The 22665-nt window shown below is 37.8% G+C and overlaps 1 protein-coding gene across 3 annotated transcripts; it reads left to right on the top strand.

Annotated features, from left to right (window-relative positions):
• Positions 1-16: 16 nt before the first annotated feature.
• On the top strand, positions 17-21909 carry capn10 (calpain 10). 3 transcript variants are annotated; one of them, XM_058418486.1, is made up of 12 exons: positions 17-662; positions 2500-2631; positions 4048-4244; positions 4829-5025; positions 7701-7842; positions 8263-8429; positions 8871-9124; positions 9403-9605; positions 9761-10001; positions 12033-12226; positions 14023-14068; positions 21283-21909. In XM_058418486.1, the coding sequence occupies exons 1-12, from the start codon at positions 537-539 to the stop codon at positions 21310-21312; spliced, it is 1929 nt and encodes a 642-aa protein (XP_058274469.1). In that variant the 5' UTR covers positions 17-536; the 3' UTR covers positions 21313-21909. The 3 variants fall into 3 exon arrangements, with proteins under 3 accessions (XP_058274469.1, XP_058274470.1, XP_058274471.1); XM_058418487.1 differs by lacking the exons at positions 12033-12226; positions 14023-14068; positions 21283-21909 and adding an exon at positions 10486-12012; XM_058418488.1 differs by lacking the exons at positions 12033-12226; positions 14023-14068; positions 21283-21909 and adding an exon at positions 10365-10486.
• The last annotated feature ends 756 nt before the right edge of the window (positions 21910-22665 follow it).

Here is a 22665-nt window from a genome sequence, read left to right on the forward strand (position 1 = left end):
CTGGTTCAGTCTCTGTATGAATAGTAGAGCGCTATGCAATGTGTCGTCTTTCCGGAAGTGTGTATCTTGGTTTAGACTGGTATTTCTGCGTTCGTTAAATTCATTGTCCTTAACGTGATCAGTATGAATTTAAGGAGAACTGGACATTCAGACATTTGCGCGTAACATGTTCTCGGTTTTATTGCTCTGACTCTAAAGCAGAAAGCGCCAGGATTTAAACAATCGGGTAAAACATTAGCTGTCCAGCTAACTCCGCCCAGGGATGAGAAAGCGATATCAAAACAGTGATCTTGATATTTGGGCTGGTTATAAAATTTTACATTCGACAGCTCTGCAGAGAATGATTTTGGTATAAGGGCCGTTCATTTAAGCCGTGTTGCAGTTTAAAACCTGTATGATCATTTTTGGCCATTAATATGTTGAGGATCTAGTTTTTAACAGTGAGCACGCTACTACAGTTCCCATACAGCCACAGTGGAAATAATGATGAATGTTATTACATCAGTTCGTGACTGGCAGATTTGGTTACCATAGAGATGACAGCTAAGAAGCATGATCTGTTTGAGGATCCAAGCTTTACAGCTGATGACTCCGCCCTCTTCTCGGACTACACCACGCCCCTTTCCAGGCTCACTGGCACGGTCACCTGGCTCCGCCCCGAGGTAATCTTATGGACATGTGGTACCAGTGAAAGGTGTGACCTTGTGTCCTAAATCGTGCCCTTCTGTGTGAGCATGGGTATTTTGTATGATGTTCATCCTTTGGATACTAAACTATTCCACTGCTTCACAGCAGTACTTGAAAGCATTTGGTATGCGACATTTTGGTCTTGAAAAATGGAAAAAATAGTGGACTACTATTTGGTAAATAAGGTGCTGTTTCAGACAATCCACCAACAAGTCAAATGTTTAAGTTTTAAGAACTTAATTTCAATTCAACATCCATGAATAACCGCATCCCACAACCTAGCCCCAACCTCAACTCCCTTACTCCCCTAGATGGAGTACATTTGGTTACCAGCTCATTTCTACCCACCTGCTAATTCTACTCCACACTTCATCTTCTAATGTTTTGGAAATATTTTATATCTCTGTCCTGAATGCTACATTTCAACAAGTGAGATACCATGCATGCTTTGAACTCCCAACAATAGGGTGAGCATTTTTCGGTAATGCCAATCAGGAGCCACAACTGCATGTTATTTCTTCCAAGCATGAAATCAGATTCAGGTGAAACTTATCTGACCAATCATTTGTTCACTGAAACCGTGATGATTGATATTTATGACTGCAGTACCCTCTGCCAGACCAAATGAATCCACTTCAGTCTTGAATTCCACACACTAACCAAATTCCATTTCACAAGGCAGTATTATCATGTTGCCACTCGCTTATTCAAAGAGTGCAGGAAGAAATGTAGGCTTTGGTAAGTTAGAGTTTTAAGCTCAGGGACAAGGCTTATAGGATAAAATGCAGCTTGTTATCAATTTGCTTCCCAATGATAGCACATCATAATAATAGAGGAAATAGAGATGCATATGCAACTTATCAAGGTTACCTATTCTAATTTATCTGATATTGCCAACCACACTGCTAACAGCCTACATAGACTCTGCAATGTCGGCCAGGATTATGCCGTAACAGAAAATGAGTGAAAGCTCAGTCTGTAACTGTGTGACAGTATCAGAAATCCAACATTCAGAACTCTGAGTGTTGTGTATGCCATGCTTGGAGGGATTATGTGTTTTTGGAGGATACCAATTTAAATATTTTCAAACTGAAATAAAACAAGTCAGTCATTCAAGTGTTTCAAATCTTAAAAGCTTAACAGAAAAAGCTCCTTAAAATGACCTCTAAGGGGGCTGATAAACAGACTGATGAACAGTATATATCATTGCAGTAGTATACAATAACAAAGTATATATTCAATTCAATTTATTTTATTTTGTATAGCGCCTTTTACAATGAACATTGTCTCAAAGCAGCTTTACAAAAGAAGAGAAACGGAGAAAGGGGAGGGGAAAAAATGAAAATAAAAAATATATATTAAAAAAAAAAAACTAAATACCTAGAAATAAGAATAAATTATTAAATTAAATTATTAAACTATTTTATTTTATTAATATATATCAATATTTTGATAATACAATGTAGCAAATGAATAATAATAATCATAGTCATATCTCTTATTCTGTCAAACTTGCTCTTAGCCTCCTATTTGTTAATAGATTTCAGCAATATTTGATGTTGAATTTTATACTTTAGCTTAGTTAATCGCTGACTATTAAGTGTGGTGTTGAAGACAAAAAAAATTCAAACTAATTGTTTCCTGTATTTGGGATAAGATTATAACATAAGTTTATACGACTACTATGAAATACACCCAGTAAAAAAGGACAGTTTTTGTGTGTTGCCATTTTATTGCTGTATGTTTTTGAGCAGGTGTTGAATCTGTTCCATGATGATGCCAGAAACAAAAGAAGTTTTTATTTTTGCACAGCAAATCTGTAAGAGTCCATGCCTCTTCCCTGATGACTATGCTGACGCTTACCCAAAGCAAGGCATTCTGGGAGACTGCTGGTTGCTGTGTGCTTGTACCATGCTGTTGAAGAACCGCTATCTGCTGGATCAGGTAAACAAATCCAAATACATTAAAATATCCTAGAGATAAATATTTTCCTGGTGAAATTTTGATATGATGTATAATATTGATACATGCATTAACTGTAACTGAGCAGGAAGAAAAGGATTTTTGTTCTATCCCTTCTAACCACCCATTCGTAAACCAATCATCTAGATACTTTCTTTTGCATATGCCACACATTATTGTCACACAGAAATTGTTCCCAATCTTCTTTTCATCTCATATACATCAGACTACATATACACCTAAAAGCTTATGTCTATAATCATATAGCCACTGGTACCATGTCTTTCAAAGTTGGCAATAGTCTGCTATTATGCCCTATTTTCTCTTTTGTAACATTTTTCTTAGAGAAAGTGCCCTTCTGGAGAACACAGTAAACTTTGATTTGGTCCCCCTTCTGATCTGCTGCTGTAGCCCATCCACGTCAATGTCTATGATTTTGTGCATTCTGCTCACCACGATTGTAAATAGCGATTTTTATATGAATTAGCTGAAGATGTTGAGGTTCTCTTTGGGAGTGACCAGGTTGGACAGGATTAGGAAGGAGTACATCAGAGGGACAGCTCATGTTGGACGTTTGGGGGACAAAGTTAGAGAGGCCAGGTTAAGATGGTTTGGACATGTCCAGAGGAGGGAGAGTGAGTATATTGGTAGGAGAATGTTGGACATGGAGCTGCCAGGCAGGAGGAAAAGAGGAAGGCCAAAGAGGAGGTATATGAATGTAATAAATGAGGATATGAAGCTAGTGGGTGTTGAGGATGCAGAAGATAGGGATAGGTGAAGTGAGATGATTCGCTGTGGCGACCCCTGAAGGGAAAAGCCGAAAGAAGAAGACTATTATAAATAGTATCTTAAACCAATCTGGCCATTTTCCTTTAATGTCTCTTATCAGCAAGGTTTTTCCACGCATTGGCGCTCATTCATTTAATTTTTTTCCACCACATTCTGTGTAATCTCTAGAGAGCAGGAGATCCCTGTAGTTTCTGAAATGCTCAGACCAGACCATATGGTAGCAGCAAACATGCAGTAATCAACTCATCAAGATCACTTTTCTTCATTCTGATGTTTGATGTAAACAGTAATTGGAGCCATTAACCTGTATATACATGATTTTATACATTGCCAAATGACTGGCTGACTGGATAATTACATAAATAACAGGTGTACATGTGTTCTGTACTAGATATAATTACCCATAATAATAAGCATACTAACACCTCTAAAACCATGCTAGTAGGTGGATTTCCTAAAATAAATTGCCCCATGTGTGTGTATGTGTGTGTGCATTAGGCTTCAAGCTGCTACATCCCTAACCACAAAAAAAGGATGCTGAAGATGAATAAATGATCTTAGTAAAAATAAATAGGGGTCTGGAAATGAGTGTGTGTATGATTGTTCTAGGTGATGCCCCCTGGACAGTGTGTGTGGGGACAGAGTGGTTACACTGGTCAGTTCCGGTTCCAATTTTGGAGGAATGGTCATTGGACAGAAATTCAGATAGATGATCGACTACCCTGCATCAACGACACACCCTGTTTTTCTCGTTGTCAAAGCCCCATGGCTTTCTGGGTAGCATTGTTGGAAAAGGCATATGCAAAGTAAGTGCTATTGGGATGCACATTAAATGAATTGGAATAGAGTAATTTTGTTATTCCATATTTAGCCTCACAGCCTTAATTCACATACACACATTTTATCCCTTCTGTTAAAGTGCTATATTCAGCAATGATTTGCCCTGAGCATATGGAGTTTAAGTGTGAGGACTTCTTATTTCTTGTATATTTAAACAAGGTTATATCCAAATGTTTGTGGACAGCTGACCATCACACCTATATGTGCTTTGTGAACATGCCATCTTTCACTTTCACAATTTATACCATTGCAGTTTATCCCCAAGATTTTTTGGACTTTGTTTTGTGCACAGAGGGCATTGTCATGCTGGAACAGGTTTGGGCCTTGTGGTTCCAATGAAAGGAATTTGCTCTCTCTCTCTCTCTCTCTCTCTCTCTCTCTCTCTCTCTCTCTCTCTTTCTCTCTCTCTCCAGTTGTGTGCTTTCCACTGTGTGGCATCAGTTTGGGGAAGACCCACTTACATGTGTGATGGCCTGGTTTGCCCAAAACATTTTGTTATGTAGTGTATGTTCCAGTACACAAAAATGCATATTTTGCATGTTTTTTACAGGCTACATGGCTCATATGAGCATTTATGGGCAGGACAGGTGTGTGAGGCAGTGGTGGACCTGAGTGGGGGCGTGGCAGAACGCTGGAGTTTAAAAAAGTCTTTGAGCACACCTGGAGGGAGGAGTGTCTTCTCAGAGCTCTCACAGGAGATGAGGAAACAGAGTTACATAAGTTGCTGTGTGCATGAAGCACCTACAGGTGAGCAGGAGAACAGCATGAGTAGAATATACAATTCTCAATCAAAGGTTTCTCTCTGTCTGATTAAAACTGTGTTGTAACAAGTCATTTACTCAGAATTCTCAGTACGATGGTACTTTGGAATCTTAAATAAAGAAACAAAAGTCTTGCTCTAGAAAGCATATAATAGTATTAAAGACTACTACTATATTTCTACTACATGACTAGTAAATGGATTTACATTTTTTAGAGGCACACATTCATTCATCAGTTATGATACATGTAAACACTAGTCTTTTCAGTCTTTTTTGAGCTGAGAAGTATAAGACCTAAGAAGTACCCACGTGTAAATCCCAGAAAACTAATGGAGGCTGGGGGACATAGCTCTAGGGGGCAGGTTTTGATGGGGTTGATGCTGTCTTGACACCACCAGATCCTTGCGGCTTCTTTCCAGTGTCTTGTACTCAATTTCGTTTGTGCATTCATTTAATTTTGTGTAGAAGTATTTTGTCATATTATGTTTATGTTAAGCATATTAGTTTCAGATTAATCTCATCCTAATCTCAGTGTAGGAGGAGATTTGGTGATTTAATTAATTAGCCCACTAGTAAAGAGGACAGAAGCAGTGCAAAATGGCAATGAAAGGGGACAGAAGCAAAGTGTATGGCTAAATTTTGGAGACATTAATTCTTACATAAACAAAAATACATGTAAACACTAGGCAGTCCTGAATTCAGCAAAAATGATCGAGGTCATGTATTGTACCGTAAGTAGATAACAAAATAATCATGATAGGCTTAACCACAAAACCTTCTGCCAAATTTGTTGCAGACTCTCACTTATAGGCCAGATGTGTGCAACATCTTTAATACTGATGTATTATTGACCTAGTGGTTTCTCTCCTGGTCTTTTGATGGATACCCAGATTTTGGCAGGCTGTGGGTTGTGCCATACACTTTCCACTTCTTAAAAATGGATGTAACTGTGCTCCAGGGTATCTTCAAAGCCATGGAAATCTTTTTATAATCCTTTTAACTGTTTAACGATTCCATAGAGATGTTGGGAAAATTAAGTGGCTGTGTGACCTTGACGGTTTTTCATGAGAAAGGTTTTCATTTTTTCATGTTTAAACAGTATTACGTGAACCAAGGTGCTGTAGTTTTTTAAACGTTAGAAAAAAATTTTTTATTGTTAGCTTTCACTTTAGTATTGTTAAGCATTGTGTGTAGATTAGAAAGAAAGATATATTTATTCTATTGTAATTTCAGTTTATTGGTCAAATCAATGTCATAAATATAAAAGGGCGTGTATTCATTTTCTATACACTGTATATCAGTAATAATAATATAATATGTATATGGTGCTGTACTGTATTGTTATGGTCACTAAAAAGGGGGATCTGCATTTTACCTTTTTGTTGTTAATGCCATATACCATAATGTATGCCACTGATTGTTATTGAAATACAACATTACTCAACATTTATTATTATATATTGTTAAACAGCATATTATAATATTTTATGTACAGGTTGCAGTGCTGTAGGCTGTACTTTATACCTTAGTATGATATGAGTAGCTTTTTCAGTAGCTCATTCTGAAAACTGTTTAAAAATATTTAGGCTGAACAAAACAAATTAATGCAACAATTTGCATCAATATGTTTGAGGTATGATTATTTCACAATGAAACTATTAATTCATCCATAACAATATTTTTTAGACATTTATTGTATTGTGAACAGCAGTTTATGCAGTGTATTTCTTGGAAGAAACAACACCACGAATTTATATTGCCCCACAAATTATAAATAACCAAACTGGCCATATTGGAAACTGGCCATATCCTTTGGAAATGTAGTTAGCATACTCAATTATGCCATTATAATGAATCAATGAAACAACTTTAAACATTTTGTAAAACTATAGTAACAAGCAAGTACTCATTAAGTATTAACTTCTAGTGGCCAACAATTTTCTTATGGAGCTTCACCTTTTTTTCTGTGAGAATTAAATGACTGTTCTAAGGGTAGTAAATATAAATACATCTTAAATGTATGTGACCCATTCAAAAAGTGGAGATAACAGTCAAAGCCAAGTAAAAAACATACGGTGGAACCTTCTGAAAATTGCTATACCTTACCTGCATGTGTAATTACATGAGTAAACATTAAATTCCATAACACAAAAATTTCATTCTCAATGTCCTATCCTGTTGCAGTCCCTTTTGGGGCTAGAGTACGTATTTCTTTATCATCTTTGTTTTGTCAACTGAAAAGACATTTTTTGTAGCAAATAATTAATTGGGAAGGGAAGGGGACATGAAATCCTGAACTCAAGGTAAAAAAAAAGAAGTAATCAATTGAATTTCACTAAGCTACTTGACCTGACTTACATTTAGACTTTACATTTAGAAAGGTCCACTGTAGTGACCCCGAACGGTGAGCAGCTAAAGGAGGACAACAACAAAGAATTGAATTTACTTTTAGTTTTATATCAATTAATACAGAAATTTACCCATAATATTAAGTTAGAATTATCAACATTATTATGTCAGCATAACACGAAATCTAAAAAATGATTGCCACTTAAAAGGTTTAAATAAATCAGTAAGTTAAAATTTTTATCTTTCAACCATGCATTTAATAAAGTTATGGTAATAAGTCCCCAGTAAATTGGTTTACCTGTCTTTCTGTAGATGCCCCTGAGCAGGGTCAGTTCCATGCTCTGAGTGTAATGGAATGGAAAGCTGTGAAAACAATTGCTGGAGCGCAAGTGCAGCTGCTGCAGATACGCAACCCATGGGGCAGAAGGTGCTGGGAAGGAGCCTGGACTGAAAGGTAGGTACTGTATTTTCCATGATACGGGACAAGATTTTTTACAATCTTTGCTCAGTCTTATAATTCCAAGCAGTATTTTCTGTGTTACCAATACATGAAGTAAAATCACATTATATTATCACAACACAGTTGTTGTCATACAGAGCAATAACCTGACTGTTAACAGTAATGTAACTTTGAACGTTAAAAACCATGATGTCACAGTCAGTTCACTCTAATAGAATTAAAATTTATTGATCTTAAAGTCTTAAAGACAGCAGTACAGTCATTTGTAGCCTATCTCTGACCAACAAAACAATAATTGCTATTCTAATGCAGTTGTACATGAAATACCTCACAACCTCTTTTATTCTTTCCCTATTTCCTCCCTCTGTCTCCTACACACACACACACACACACTCACACATGCACAAACACTAGTGGAACAGGGTGGACTTTGCTGGACCCCTCATGGTCTGCAGATCTTTTGGGCCGCACAAAGGATGGGGAATTCTGGGTAGATGAGATGGAATTCCAGCAAAAATTTGATGAAGTTACTGTAGGATACCCAATCAGTGAGGATCATCATCTTCAGAGCATATACACGGGTATCCAAAAAATGTTTGATTCATACGTTCTGTTTTGGACCTTTTATTAGTTTAGTTTTTGTTTAAAAATCCTTGTTAAATATACTTTTCAAGATTGTATAAATTCCAAAAATATATAGTTCCTGAATGAAAATTTTTTCTCAGATGCTCAAACATGCCCCCACTTTTTATTAATGTAATTTATCACAAACACTTTTATAGAGATGAAAAATTTAAAGTTTAAAATGGTCATTCAAGCCAACATATGTCAAATCATAAAATGTTTAAGATAGTAGCTAAATATGTTTAATATAGTAGTAGATAAATTAGACTGAATCTAGGAAGTTCAAATAACTCATGATATTAAAACATTGTTTCCTCAAATGCTTATGGTCAGTTTTATAGGAAATCATATGGAATGTGGTTTTAATTGCTGTCTTTGTATCTCCTCAATTGTTGCAGGGTCTCTCTTGACTCACACCCAGCAGATAAGCGGGTCCTGGGTCAGAGGCCAATCAGCAGGGGGATGCCGTAACAACAGTACCTACAGCAGTAATCCTAAATTCTGGTTAAAGGTTAAGGAACAAGGAGAAGTACTCATATCGCTCCTGCAGCATGGACCATGGACCTCAGTGTACAATTCCCAGAAAAGGCAATCACCTGGCAACACACATCAGCACCCATACTATCAGGCCATTGCACTGCACATTTGGAAGGTTTGTGGTAAAAATTATCTTGTGAGTTTTATTGCATTCCCTTATGACAATTTGTTATGTTTTATCCTTAATTGGTCTCTTATGTCTAAGAACATATATAAGTGTCTGTGAAGTAGTTTCTGGTGTTCTATAAATTAGTTTCTAGTGGTCGTTTTTTTTTCTCACATTTTGGTTCTAGTAGTTCATTTAGCCATTTCTCAGCCACTCGATGGTAGGTACAGAGATTTGGAATATGACTTGTCATTGTGTGATTTTATGATTTGTTTTTGGTTTTACAGGTGGACAAAAAGCGCTTCAACTTGACGCGAACACTAAACTCGACACCCTGTGCGTCCTCACGCACACACACATATGAGCGTGAGGTGGTGGTACATGCACACTTAAGTGCTGGATTCTATCTGCTTGTGCCCAGCACCTTCCTACAGGGAGCACAGGGGCACTTCCTTCTTCGAGTGCATTCTACCTGCCCCACTTACCTCAGGTGTGCACATATTTCCTGTATTTTTATTGATTTATTAAATAAATTCATTTAATATAGTTGTCTTTTGATTTTAAAGGTAATTTTAAAATCTTAAATTTTTTTTACCATATATTTAGTTGATATAAATCAACACCTTTCTTTTACACTCTTTGTAGTGCAGTAAAGGTGAGTGTGCAGCAGGAGTCTGTAGGAGGAGAATGGGAGATGGCAAGTGTGAGCGGCTGCTGGAAAGTCGGCTCTACAGCTGGAGGAGGTCGGAACTTTCCGTCACATGGGCAGAATCCTCATGTTCCCCTCATAGTGACTTATGATCCAGGGGGGACAAATGTTAGTGTCACGCTGCGCCAGCATAGCCCGGAGAACACACTTCATGCCATTGGCTTTCATATTTATAAGGTCAGTGGGGGGTGGGGGCTAAACTGCACACATAACATGATTGATATAATACACAGACTTATTATAATGTGTAATTGACAGTCCACAGTCCAAGACTCCCAGTCTATGAACACAATGAAGCAGAGCTAAACCAAACAGCACAATCAGAGACATGAGATTTTATTTAGTCCTACATTTATTAGTAATTCACAATTTATCGTATATTGCATATATGCCTATTTTGTAGTCCCATAAGACCAACAATAATCTACTCATTAATCGAATGTAATCGAATATTTTTACTGGTACATATGTGTTCTATATTACACTACAAATATCTCCACACTACAAATATGGACATGCACATGTTTCTCTCGTTTTTAGGTGGTACTACTGTGACTAAAATTACTAATGCTATACAACAGTGAACCACTGTACAGATAAATGGCACACTTAGTGCAGTGTCAAGTCAAGAAGCTTTTATTGTCATTCCAACCATATATAGTTGGTGCAGTACACAGTGAAATGAAACAACGTTCCTCCAGCCCCATGGTGCGACATAAAACTCAGAGCTACACAAAACAACACAGAGCTAAGTACAGTACACAGTACCACATGAAGTGCATGTGTGCAAACAGTGCAACACAGACAGTAGAATATTATACAATTTATTTACATTTTCATCATTTAGCAGATGCCCTTATCCAGAGCGACTTACATTTTTATCTCATTTTATACAACTGAGCAATCGAGGGTTAAGGGCCTTGCTCAGGGGCCCAGCAGTGGCAGCTTGATGGACTTTGGATTCAATCTCACAACCTTTCGAGCAGTAGTCCAATGCCTTAAGCACTAAGTTACCACATCCCCACAATTCATTAGTGTTGACAGTGCAGCACTGACCAGTACACAGTTTTGTGGTGAGTAAAGTGCAAGTAAAAAATGCTACGGGTGTAAACATAAAGGACAGTTAGCAGCAGATTGTAGCAGTATAAATAGTAAGGGCCTGGATGCTTGCTTTTGGTTGTGAGGTATGAATGCTTCGGTACCTTTTTTTCCAGATGGCAGGAGGGTGAGAGTTTGTGTCAAGGGTGCGTGGGGTCATTCACAATGCTGATGGATTTACTTGTGCAGCATGTGGTCTCAGTGTCTGTGATGGAGGAGAGACTTGGATGACCTTCTCAGCTGTTCTCACTATCCTCTGCAGGGTCTTGCGTTCAGAGTGCAATTCTCAAACCATGCAGTGATGCAGCTGCATCTTGATTCTCTTCATAGTTTCTCTGTAGAACATGGTATGGATGGGGGGTGGGGAATGGGCTTTCCTCAGTCCTCCTGTAAAGTAGAGACAGTATTGTGTTTTACTGGTGTTCGGTCTGGTAATGAGGGACCAGGTGAGGTTCTTCCACCAGGTGAACACCAAGCACTTTGGTGCTCTTTATGATATCCACGGAAGATCCATCAATGTTCAGCTGAGATTGGTCGCTCTGTGGTCTTCTGAAATCAACAACCCTCTCCTTTGTTTTGTCATTATGCTGATTAGTAAATGAATGATAAAAAAACAACAACAAAGAAACAAGAACAATAATCTGAGGCTACAATCTTACCTGAATCTATGCAGTGTGAATATACATTTTATATTTTTATACGATAAAACATACAGCAAGTTAGAAGCATGTGGCTGAGAGATAAAGAAGAATTGTGACAGGAAGCTCTGACTCTGCTCTGAAGCATTGACAAAAAAAAATATTTAAATAAAAAGTTTTTATAAGACTTTTAATAAGATTTTGGTTAAAACACACCCAGTAATAGACCAGTGACTTGACTAAAAGAATCAATTAAAAGCATGAACCCATATCTTACCACAGTACATTAACATTCCCCTTTGTTAACTTTGTTAGCTTTTTCTCTATTAAAAAAAATAATAAAGCTCTCACCAAATCACAATAGCAACATTTACATGATGTTTATTGTGAAAATGTGACGACAGCATTGGAGGCAGCATTAAAAGTCATGGCATTTGTGTGTGTGTGTGTGTGTGCGTGTGTTTGTCTGTAGGTTATTGGTGAAGCAGACTGCATGGTGATCTCAGGTACAGTCTGCCCTGCCGTGAGTTGTGTTCCTCACGCTCACTCTCAGGAAGTCAGTGTCCAGTGTAGGTTGCCACCTGCTGACTATGTCATTCTGCCCTCCACTTACCAGCCAAACTGCTGTGCAGAATACACACTCACCATCATGCAGAAAATACCAAGGTAAACACACTTACATTGTACCTAATACAGTCTTCAATTACCATTAACTAATAGATGATCGTTGTAAAACCTGTAAAGGGTGGACAAATCAAATTCATTAGCTAGGCAATTCGGCAAGTAAACACTCAAATGTGCTGCCCTATCCAAAATTTTATCCAGGAAACCTACAGTTCCTGACTAGACTAAAACATGGTAGCTAACATAATGTAATAACCTATGGCTAGCTTGTTAGTGAAACACACAAATATACACTATATTGCTAAAAGTTTTTGGACATCTGCCTGTACATGCACATGAAATTTAATGACATCCCATTCTTAATCCGTAGGGTTTAATACAGAGATGTCCTGCCCTTCACAGCTATAACAGCTTTAACTTTTCTGGGAAGGCTTTCCACAGGGTTTAGGAATGTGTTTATGGGAATGTTTGAGCATTCCTCTAGAAGCACATTTGTGAGGTCAGGCACTGATGTTGGACAAGAAGTCCTGGCTTACAGTCTAATTCATCCCAAAGGGGTTCTATCGGGTTGAGGTCAGGACTCTGTACAGGCCAGTCAAGTTCCTTCACACCAAATTCGCTCATCCATGTCTTTTTGGACCTTGATTTGTGCACTGGTCACACTGGAACAGGAAGGGGTCATCCCCAAACTGTCCTCACAAAGTTGGGAGGATGAAATTGTCCAAACTGTCTTCGTATGTTGAAACAAGGGTTCCTTTCACTGGAAAATCCCCCCTCCACCAAACTTTACACTTGGCACAATGCAGTCAGGCAAGTACCATTCTCCTGGCAGAGATGCGTGATTTGTCACTGCAGAGAATACATCTCCACTGCTCTAGAGTCTGTTGGCAGTGTGCTTTACACCACTGCATCCGAAGCTTTGCATTGCACTTGGTGATGTCAGGCTTAGAGGCAGCTGCTCGGCGATAAAAACCCATTCCATGAAGCTCTCTATGCACTGTTCTTGAGCTAATCTTAAGGTCACACAAAGTCTGTAGCTATTGACTCTGCAGAAAGTTGGCGACTTCAGTGCACTGTGCATCTCAGCATGCGCTGACCACGCTCTGTGATTTTTTCTTGGCCACTTTGTTATAATACCACTAACAGTTGACCAGGGAATATTTAGTAGTGAGGAAATTTCACAAATAGACTTATTGCACATGTGGTACCTATCATGGTACCATGCTTGAATTCACTGAGCTCCTGAACCTTTTCTTTCACAAATATTTGTAGAAGCAGTCTGCAAAATCAAGCAGGTGCTTGATTTTATACACCTGTGGCCATGGAAGTGATTGGAAAAGCTGAATTCAATGATTTGGAAGGGTGTCCCAAAACTTTTGCCAATACAGTGTATGTCTATCAGATCACAAGCAAAAATATTTTTGCAAACACCACTCTTCTTCAATTAAAAAAATATTTTATTTAAAATATGCTATGGTTTTGCACACCCAAAACATTCCCACTATGGTTAGCATCAATATGACCACTTGGAACCTATGCTATTTTTATAACATCAAGATGCAGCACACCAATGTCAAGCATGACTCAAATTTAAAAATACAAACTGGCTGTGTAAACTACTTGTCCTCAGGACATCTATGAAGTATAAAGTGAACCTATGTTTGCCAAGGCTACTGATTTTTCTAACCCTGTTGTTTCATTGTTGTGGTTTAAAGCACCGTATGAATGATTTATACTAGAGACTATTATATATTACAATTTTAGTAGTTTTAATAGTAAGTTTTCACCCTGTTCACAGACATTGGTACATGTGTTGTTTATTGATATTGTGTGTGCAGGAAAGCAATAAGTTCTCAGGAATGTTTGGGACAAGCAATTCAGGAGGTGAGTGTAGCTTTTAACCTTATTTTTCACACATATTTCTGTTTATTCTTTTCAACTGCATTGACACCACACAACAGTCCTACCATTAGTCTGCTAGCTTTAGTTTTGGACAGAAATAATGAAACTGATGGAAGTTTTTATTGTTAGATTAGGGGTGTGTGTGAAATAGAATATTCTTGTCTGCTATAATTTCTTTATCACAGTACTTCTGCAGCAATACCTATGATAACCAAAGCCAGTTGTGTGTGTGTGTGTGTGTGTGTGTGTGTGAGTGAGATGACATGGCAGAACCACCAGGTGACACTGTGTGGTCAGTGATAACTGGACAGTCCCCTGTATATGATTTAATGCCAGTGCTTGTTACATTATTACTCACTAATTACTTCTCGCTAGAAAAGACAATTAGCCACAGAAGCTATATCTGTAAAACCTTTAGTGATCCAAGCAAATTTACTATGCAAAATCATCTGCTTCATATACTGAAGGTTGTGGCATTTCACAGATTACAGCACAACTGTTTATCATTACTGTTGGGGAGTAAGCTCTGAATCTATGAATCTAGAAATTATTATACATTTCTATACAGAACCAGTGCAAAAATGATTCGATTCAATTCAATTTATTTGTATAGCGCCTTTTACAATGGACATTGTCTCAAAGCAGCTTTACAAAAGAAATTATAAGTGACTAGCAAGTGAAAATCATAGTAAACTGTAAACAGTGTATTAAGGTCAAAAAGTGATAAATGATAAAGTGCAGTGTATGGAGGATAGAGTGGATTTTGCATGTTATAATTGTAATATATATAATATGTTATTGCATGTATTATAAGTTTGATGATAACAGTCTGATGGTCTGCAAAAAGGCATCTGCTGGTGTGGGATCTGATGCTATAATTCTGTCTGACTGATGGTAGCAATGAGAGCAGTCCATGGCTCGGTGGCTGGAGTCTCTGATGATTGATTTCCTTACTTAATGCTTGGTGTAGATGTCTTTGATGGAAGGATGCTCACCTCCAGTGCTTCCTTTGCAGATTTTTCAGTTTAGGGTAGAGCTGTTCTCATACCAGGCAGGATGCTCTCCAGCTGTCTGCAGAAGAAGAGGTGCTGGTGAGCTTTCTTCACCACTGCCTCTGAGTGAGTGGACAATGTGTGGTCCTAAGTGATATGAACACTGAGGAACTTGCAGGTGTTGACCAGTTCTCCACTTGTGTCCTGTTGATTGTGATGGGGGTAGGCTCCTTGGTCTCTTTGATGTTGAGCTAGAGGTTGTTTTCCTGGAACCAGTGTGTCAGAGTGCACATCTATTCTCTGTAAGCTATCTCATTGATCAGTCAGTGATCAGACCTACACCGCTGTGTCCTCTGTGAATTTGTCGATAACAGTTTTTGTGGTCACAAGGTTATAGATTTATAACAAATACAGCTTCAGATTTCTTGTGTGTTTGTGTTTTCTAAGGGGCCCCAGTGCTTCACATAGCTATAACTAACATACAGTCATGGATTCATACAAACTGTGGTTCACTAATCCACCTGTATCAACTGGAGTTTCTCCATCAATAGTTCAGGCTGTGTATGCTGTATGGTAAATTTGCCCTGTTTATCAGATAGATAATTGCATCATCTGATAGGCAAACTGTAGTGGATTTTTACCCATAAGTAAAGGTCAGCTAATATCAGTTTTTATAGCATCTTGATTGTCTGTAATGTTATTATTATTCAAATGTTTTTATTGATTTTCAATATTGCACAAGAATCACAACCTCACAAACATATATGACATTCTTCTTAAAACACATATTCCACATCAAACCACAACTACAAACACACCCCATAAGGGGGAGAGGGGAAAGAGAAAGAAAAGTAAATGAATAAATAGATAAATAAAAAGTAAAGAGATAAGTAAATAAATAGATAATCCACACACACAGAAAGGGGGGGCAGTCAGTTATGTTCAATTATGAAACGGACCATGATGATGCAATGTACGATAAGAATGGCTGCCAGACCCTATAGAACTTCACAGAGGAGCCTCAGATGGTGTACTTAAGATGCTCAAGTTTAAGATAAGACATCACCTCAAATACCCAGTGTTTGTGAGACGGTGGTCTTGCCTTTTTCCAACTGAAAAGAATCAGGCGTCTAGCCAATAATGAGGAAAAGGCAATAATTTCTAACTGATTAGCTGATAGGTGCATTTCTTCCGATACTACACCATAAACGGAAGTCAGGGTCTATATCTTTATTACAGATAGATGAATATGTCCCGAAGATGTCTATCCAAAAACTTTTTAATCTGGGGCATCCCCAGAACATATGACTTGGATCTGCTGGTTCCAAACCACATCTGGGGCAAGATGAGTCTGACCCTGGATACATTTTAGCCAGCTTGCTCCTAGACAAATGGAGCCTATGAAGCACCTTAAATTGTAAAAGTCCGTGTCTGATACATACAGAAGATGAGTGTACCAACTCTATTGCACACTGCCAGGCTGTATCTGATATCTCCATTCCCAGTTCCTCCCCCCATTGCCTTCTTATATGATCCAGAGATGGGGAGGCGGTTCTTTGAGTGATCTCGTATAAAATGGACATCATACCCCTTTGAAAGGGGTCCATATTTAACAACTCATCTATCCAGCCTCCTTCTGGCCGGTTCAAGAAAGGAGAGAAATGTTTCTTAATGAAACTACGGACCTGTAAGTATCTAAAAAAATTTGACTGAGGGATCTCAAAGTCTGTTCTTAGCTGTTGGAATGAAATAAATATGCCGTCTTTGAAAAGGTCTTTAACACAGCTAATTCCATTTCTGGACCACAATTGAAATGCTGAATCTATAAGGGAAGGAGGAAACAAAGGATTCAAAAGAATAGGGGCAGAAGGTAACGCTTGTTTACAATTAAAGTGAAGTCTGAACTGTGACCATATTCTGAGTGATCCACGGATAATTGGGTTATTTGTAGAATAATGTTTGCTGACTGGGACTGGAGCACATAGCAGTGAACGTAGGGATACTGGCTTACATGTGTGTTGCTCCATCAGCAACCAAAGTGGTGCTTCATCACTTGACATATCAGAAAGCCAGAAAATCAATTTGTGTAGGTTGGCTGCCCAGTAGTAATATAAAACATTTGGCATTGCCAGTCCACCCTCCTCTTTCTTCCTTTCCAGATATTCTTTTCTTATGCGTGATCCCAAAGAAACATGGAAATACAGATCTCTGAAAAATGATTTGGGAATAAAAACAGGCACGGTCTGAAATAAAAACAAGAATCTTGGTAGTATTGTCATTTTAATGGAGTTAATCTTCCCGGCTAAAGATAGAGGTAGATTTGACCACCATGCCACGTCTTGCTTGACTTTGTCCAGTGCTGATTTGAAGTTGTTATTATTAAACAAATCATTATATCTGCGTGTTACATTCACACCTAGATAGAGAAATTTATCAGAGCTTACTGAGAATGGAAAGGATTGGAAAGACATTTGTTGTGCACTTTGATAGGGAAAAGAAGACTCTTTGTTAAATTAATTTCGTATCCTGAAATATTTCCAAAATCTTAGATAATTGTAAGAGCCTTTGGTATAGAGGAATCTGGATTAGACAGGAAGAGGAGGAGATCATCTGCATAAAGCAGCAGCTTATGCTCATATCCCTCCCTGAGTATACCAGGCAAGCCCTCTGTATTCCTCAACAGGATTGCAAGAGGCTCGATGGCAATAGCAAAGAGCAGGGGGGACAGAGGGCAACCCTGCCTTGTCCCTCTAGAGAGGGGAAAGCACTTAGAAATTATGTTATTTGTTCAAATGGATGCTTGGGGCCTAGTATATAGAATTTTGATCCAAGAACAGAACATGGGGCCAAAGCCAAACCTTCTAAGTGTTGCAAGTAGATAAACATATTCAATTCTATCAAATGCTTTGTGGGCATCTAAAGATATTAAGATCTCTGGATTTATATTATTTTTGGGTGAATAGATAACATTAAATAAGCGACGAAGATTGTAAGATAGCTGCCTCCCAGTAATAAAACCAGTTTGATCTGAATGAATTACCTTTCTCATGATCGGCTCGATTTTGATTGCCAGCACTTTAGACAGGATCTTATAATCACAGCAGAGTAAACTGATCGGACGATAAGATTCACACTTAAATGGATCCTTATCCTTTTTAAGAAGGACCAATATAACAGCCTGTGTCATGGATAGGGGAAGAGAATTTGAAACAAGGGCCTCCTCAAATACTTTACACAACAAAGGTGCTAACTTGGCAGAAAACTTCTTGTAAAACTCGGCCGAATAGCCATCAGGCCCTGGAGCTTTTCCAAATTTTAGTTTCTTGGTTGCATTACAAATCTAGAAAACAGTTATATTGCCTTCTAAAATAGATTTATCTGAATCCTTGAGGGATGGCAATTCTAGATTACTATAAAAATCCTCTATTCAATCAGTGTCACTCACCTCAGAACTGTAAATAGTTTCATAGAAAAGTTTAATCTGATCATTAATTCCCGTTGATCAGTAATAGTGTTGCCAATCCTTTTTCTGATTGCTGTTATCAAACCAGCTGCTGCAGATTGTTTCAACTGATAACACAAAAGCCTGCCAGCTCGCTCGCCATGTTCATAATGAATCTGGCGTGGATTGTCTGTAATGTTAAGGTAAACAAATTACATTCCGCTTTTTTGGGCACTGGGACTAAAAGTTTTTCATTCTACAGGTACGTTTTCCAGACTGAAAAGTGCTGATTAAATTTAGAGTTGCTGTTGTCCAGAGATGAGAGATGTTGGGGAGGCAAGAATAGTATTGAATTGAATTAAAATGAATTAAATAGTATTGAAGAAGAGAGGATGAGTGGGGCTATAAAAGAATTGATTGAGTTTGATTTGTTGATTTGCCCAGTCAGGGCTGCCTGGTTGAAGCCATTGATATTCCTCAGGCTTCTCCAAACATCATGAACATTTTTCTGCTTAAATTTAATCTCCTGTTTGGTCTTATAAGCCACTATGGCCCCTTAAATCCTCCAGACATAGCTATAAATGTGTTGGGATGGTGGGTTTGTGTGACATTATATGTCATGTCTGCAGTGGAATATAAACACTGGAACCAAATGTGTGGGAAATAGCATGAATGCATATCGAAAATAAATTGTCAAACGTCCATGTTACAGATGACGTCTTGTACTATGATTTGACTACAGTTACACAATTTTTGTTAGCAAACTTTCTTATTGCAGTATACTGAGATACCATTTAATATATATAATTTCCCACACTTATTGTTAGCAACCACAGCTGATAACGGAGTCAAGTGCTTATTAATCGCTTATCATGTGGAATTTCGTAGTCCCTAATGGGCAAGCCTGAGGCGACAGTGGTAAGGAAAAACTCCCCTAGATGGTAAGAGGAAGAAACCTTCAGAGGAACCAGACTCAAAAGGGAATCCTCAATTGGGTGACACTGGAAAGTGTTATTATAAATTATTATAAACACCAGAGAGCGTGATTATGAATAATGTCCTTTCTACTGTCATAAACAGTCCGTTGAAGTTGTGTGATGCAGATACAGCATATGTAGATAGGTATTGATTAGGAGGTTGTTGTTATGCAAGTCAACATGGGGTTTGGCATCTTCTCTTCAAATGTCCAAAAACTTCATTAAGCAGAATCTAACTGGAGCTGGTCCATCTCTGGATGACTCAGGATACTCACAGGGTTGGCCTCTTCTCATTGAAGGTCCAAAATCTTCATAAAGATGGACATAACTGGAGCTGGCACAATCCCTAGATGCCTGAGGATGGGTAGAAAAAGAGAAACAAGTGAAAAGGAATTAGCGTTGATCAGATGTATTGTAGCACAAGGTTATCGGATGTATTATGTGTATGGCTGGCTAAAGAGATATGTATTTAATCTACATTTAAGCTGGGAGAGTGTGTCTGAGCCCCAAACACTGTCAGGAGTTAAATATGAAAACGCTCTACCCCCTTTAGTGGACTTTGATATTCTAGGAGCAACCAGAAGTCCAGAGTTTTGTGATCTCAAAGAGCGTGATGGATGCATTTAGAGCCTTGTACGTGCGTAGCAACAGATTTTAATCAATTCTAAACTTAACAGGTAGCCAGTGCAGGGATGATAATATTGGGGTTATATGATCATATTTTCTTGACCTGGTAAGAACTCTGGAGGCTGCATTCTGGACTAACTGTAGCTTGTTTATTGATGATGCAGGACAACCATTACAATACAATGCATTACAATAGTCCAGTCTGGTAGTCATGAATGCATGAACTAGCTTTTCTGCATTAGATATAGATATGATGTTTTTAGCTTGGCAATATTTATCTAAGGTGGAAGAAGGCTGGAAGAAGGTTTTTTGGACCAATAAATAATATCTCTGTCCTATTGGGATTTAATAATAGAAAATTATAGGTCATCCAATCTTTTATGTCTTTAACATACTCAGTTAATCTAGACAATTTAGAGGTAAATTATTAAAATTTGTTGTCTGTGTTCACTAGAGGTAAACTGTTTAAACTTGTCTGTGTTTCATAAATACTGTAAACAAAATATGACAATTATCTTATCTAATTAACCCTTTCAATTTCAAATTGCAATTTCTTTATTATCATCCAATGAGTTGAAATACACTTGTTAAAATGTTTAATTTATATAGATTATACCGTTATGACTGTTTAATGCCATGTGTTACAAGCAGATATTGATTGAGGTAAAATGTATGTTATGTAGTGTGTAGGTAGTCTTATTAAAAGGAGATCTTATGATGACAGTTGACTGAAAAATTTTGAAAAAATACAATTAACTTTTTAAAGTTTGTCACCTATCACTCAAAACAGAGATCTTTTACACTAAAATGGACTTCAGAAACGAATTCCACAGAAAGAATGCCATAAAAATGTCAAATTTAATTTAAAATATCTTTGGAAATAAAAAAGTTACGAAGAATTTATTAGAAATCGCAGCCAGCTCGTGTCCGGTAGGGCGACACATTTCCCTATTGTCTTAATGGTGTGAAAATTCCAGAAATAAGCATATTTCACAAAAATTTAAATCTTAATAATTTTGATTTATAAATATATTTTAAATATTTAAAAAGCTATTTGTTTCTTTAAATGTGGACTACATGGTATTGCAGTTTAATTATTGATAACAGTTTAAAACTGCTATTATTGTAAACCATAAATGCTCTGTGTTTACTTTTCAGACTTCTCATGTCTCTGTGATGGGGCTGTAATGTTTTGGATGGGGTGCTCTTTTTGTCTCCAGCTTCCTGCTGACGTGAGTCATTTGATACTGGCCATAGATGAAAGCCAAAGAGTTTATGTCACATTTTGTACATCTTGCCTACTGGGCCGACTCTAATGAAAGCCGATGGCGCTCTGCCCCGACATCTAATAGGAGCTATTGAAGCTGCCGCCCATGCCATGTTCTCTCTCATGGTTTTTACAAGCACTGTGCTGCCATACAATGATCAGTTGAAAGCAAAGTGTCCCACTATCAAGAACAAAGAGATCACTCAGGGAGAGAGTTACCGGCTGACCCATACAGAGCTGGTGTGCCTGCCAACCACTAAACCAGGTTTGAGAAAGAGAGAGAGAGAGAGTGGTGAACAAGTCAGCTCTCATTCCCTCTAAAGTGGACAGTGGCTGTTTTAGAACAGCACATTTTTATAGGTCACATGTAAAGGTTTGAGCAAATTTTACTGTGGTACAAACCTAACACAGCTAAACAATCTGTTTGGTAAAATAAACATCTACCGTCACCTTCCATTTGCTCTGCATGTATATTGTGTGTTTACAATTTAACAAATAAACTCGTGCACAAAAAACGTGTTCATGTGTTTATTTTGCTACACTGTCACTAATTTGTTTTTCCTTTTTCTTTTGACATACCTGGTTCTTGCTGAAAATAACGGTGGAGAACTTAGTAAGTTTACCTATATGGATACAGTTCAAGCTTGAATACCAGATGGGCAAGTGTGATGTTTACATTCTCTGTCCAGAAGTATTCCTTAAGGCTTTACACAATACTTGAATGCATTCATATTCATATCAAACTTTGGAAGAATTAGAAATATTGTTTTAATACGCTTTGAATGAAGCTTTGAATGACGTTTACGTCGTTTCATTGAATAGCTGCTTTATCACTTAATTAAAATCTAGGAATTCTCTGCATATGTTAGATATCCCCTTTGAAACACCAGGTTTTTCCAATGTGCAAATGTTTTTCTGATATTAATTTGGTCCATTCATTTCTTCCACTCATTGTCATGGATCATCTGTTTCCCTTTTCTTTGCTCTTATAATATTCGCTGACCGAGATCATAAAAGAAGGATACAGCTGACAGGATCAATGTTACTACTAATGCTGAATACTGAAAGTTCAGTTTCAGACTAGTATTTACACTAGAACTACAACCTATTTGTGCCTGAGGCTGAACTGGCAGCTTGACTAACATGCCTGTTTGAGTATATGAAAAGTTTGAACCATTAAATACCAAATTTTCGGCGATCACCCACACGTGTACAGCATGATGCCCAATATCTGAAAAAAACATATATATACATATACGCAATTCTAACAGTGT

The sequence above is a fragment of the Hemibagrus wyckioides genome, linkage group LG20 (assembly GCF_019097595.1).
Source record: "Hemibagrus wyckioides isolate EC202008001 linkage group LG20, SWU_Hwy_1.0, whole genome shotgun sequence".
Classification (NCBI taxonomy): domain Eukaryota; kingdom Metazoa; phylum Chordata; class Actinopteri; order Siluriformes; family Bagridae; genus Hemibagrus; species Hemibagrus wyckioides.

Bases quoted from the DNA above. Each gene is read 5' to 3' on its own strand.
- capn10 (XM_058418486.1), top strand. From the start codon at position 537: ATGACAGCTAAGAAGCATGATCTGTTTGAGGATCCAAGCTTTACAGCT. The intron at 2,632-4,047 runs GTAAACAAATCC...TGATTGTTCTAG, and splicing joins ACCGCTATCTGCTGGATCAG to GTGATGCCCCCTGGACAGTG. The intron at 9,125-9,402 runs GTTTGTGGTAAA...TTGGTTTTACAG, and splicing joins TTGCACTGCACATTTGGAAG to GTGGACAAAAAGCGCTTCAA.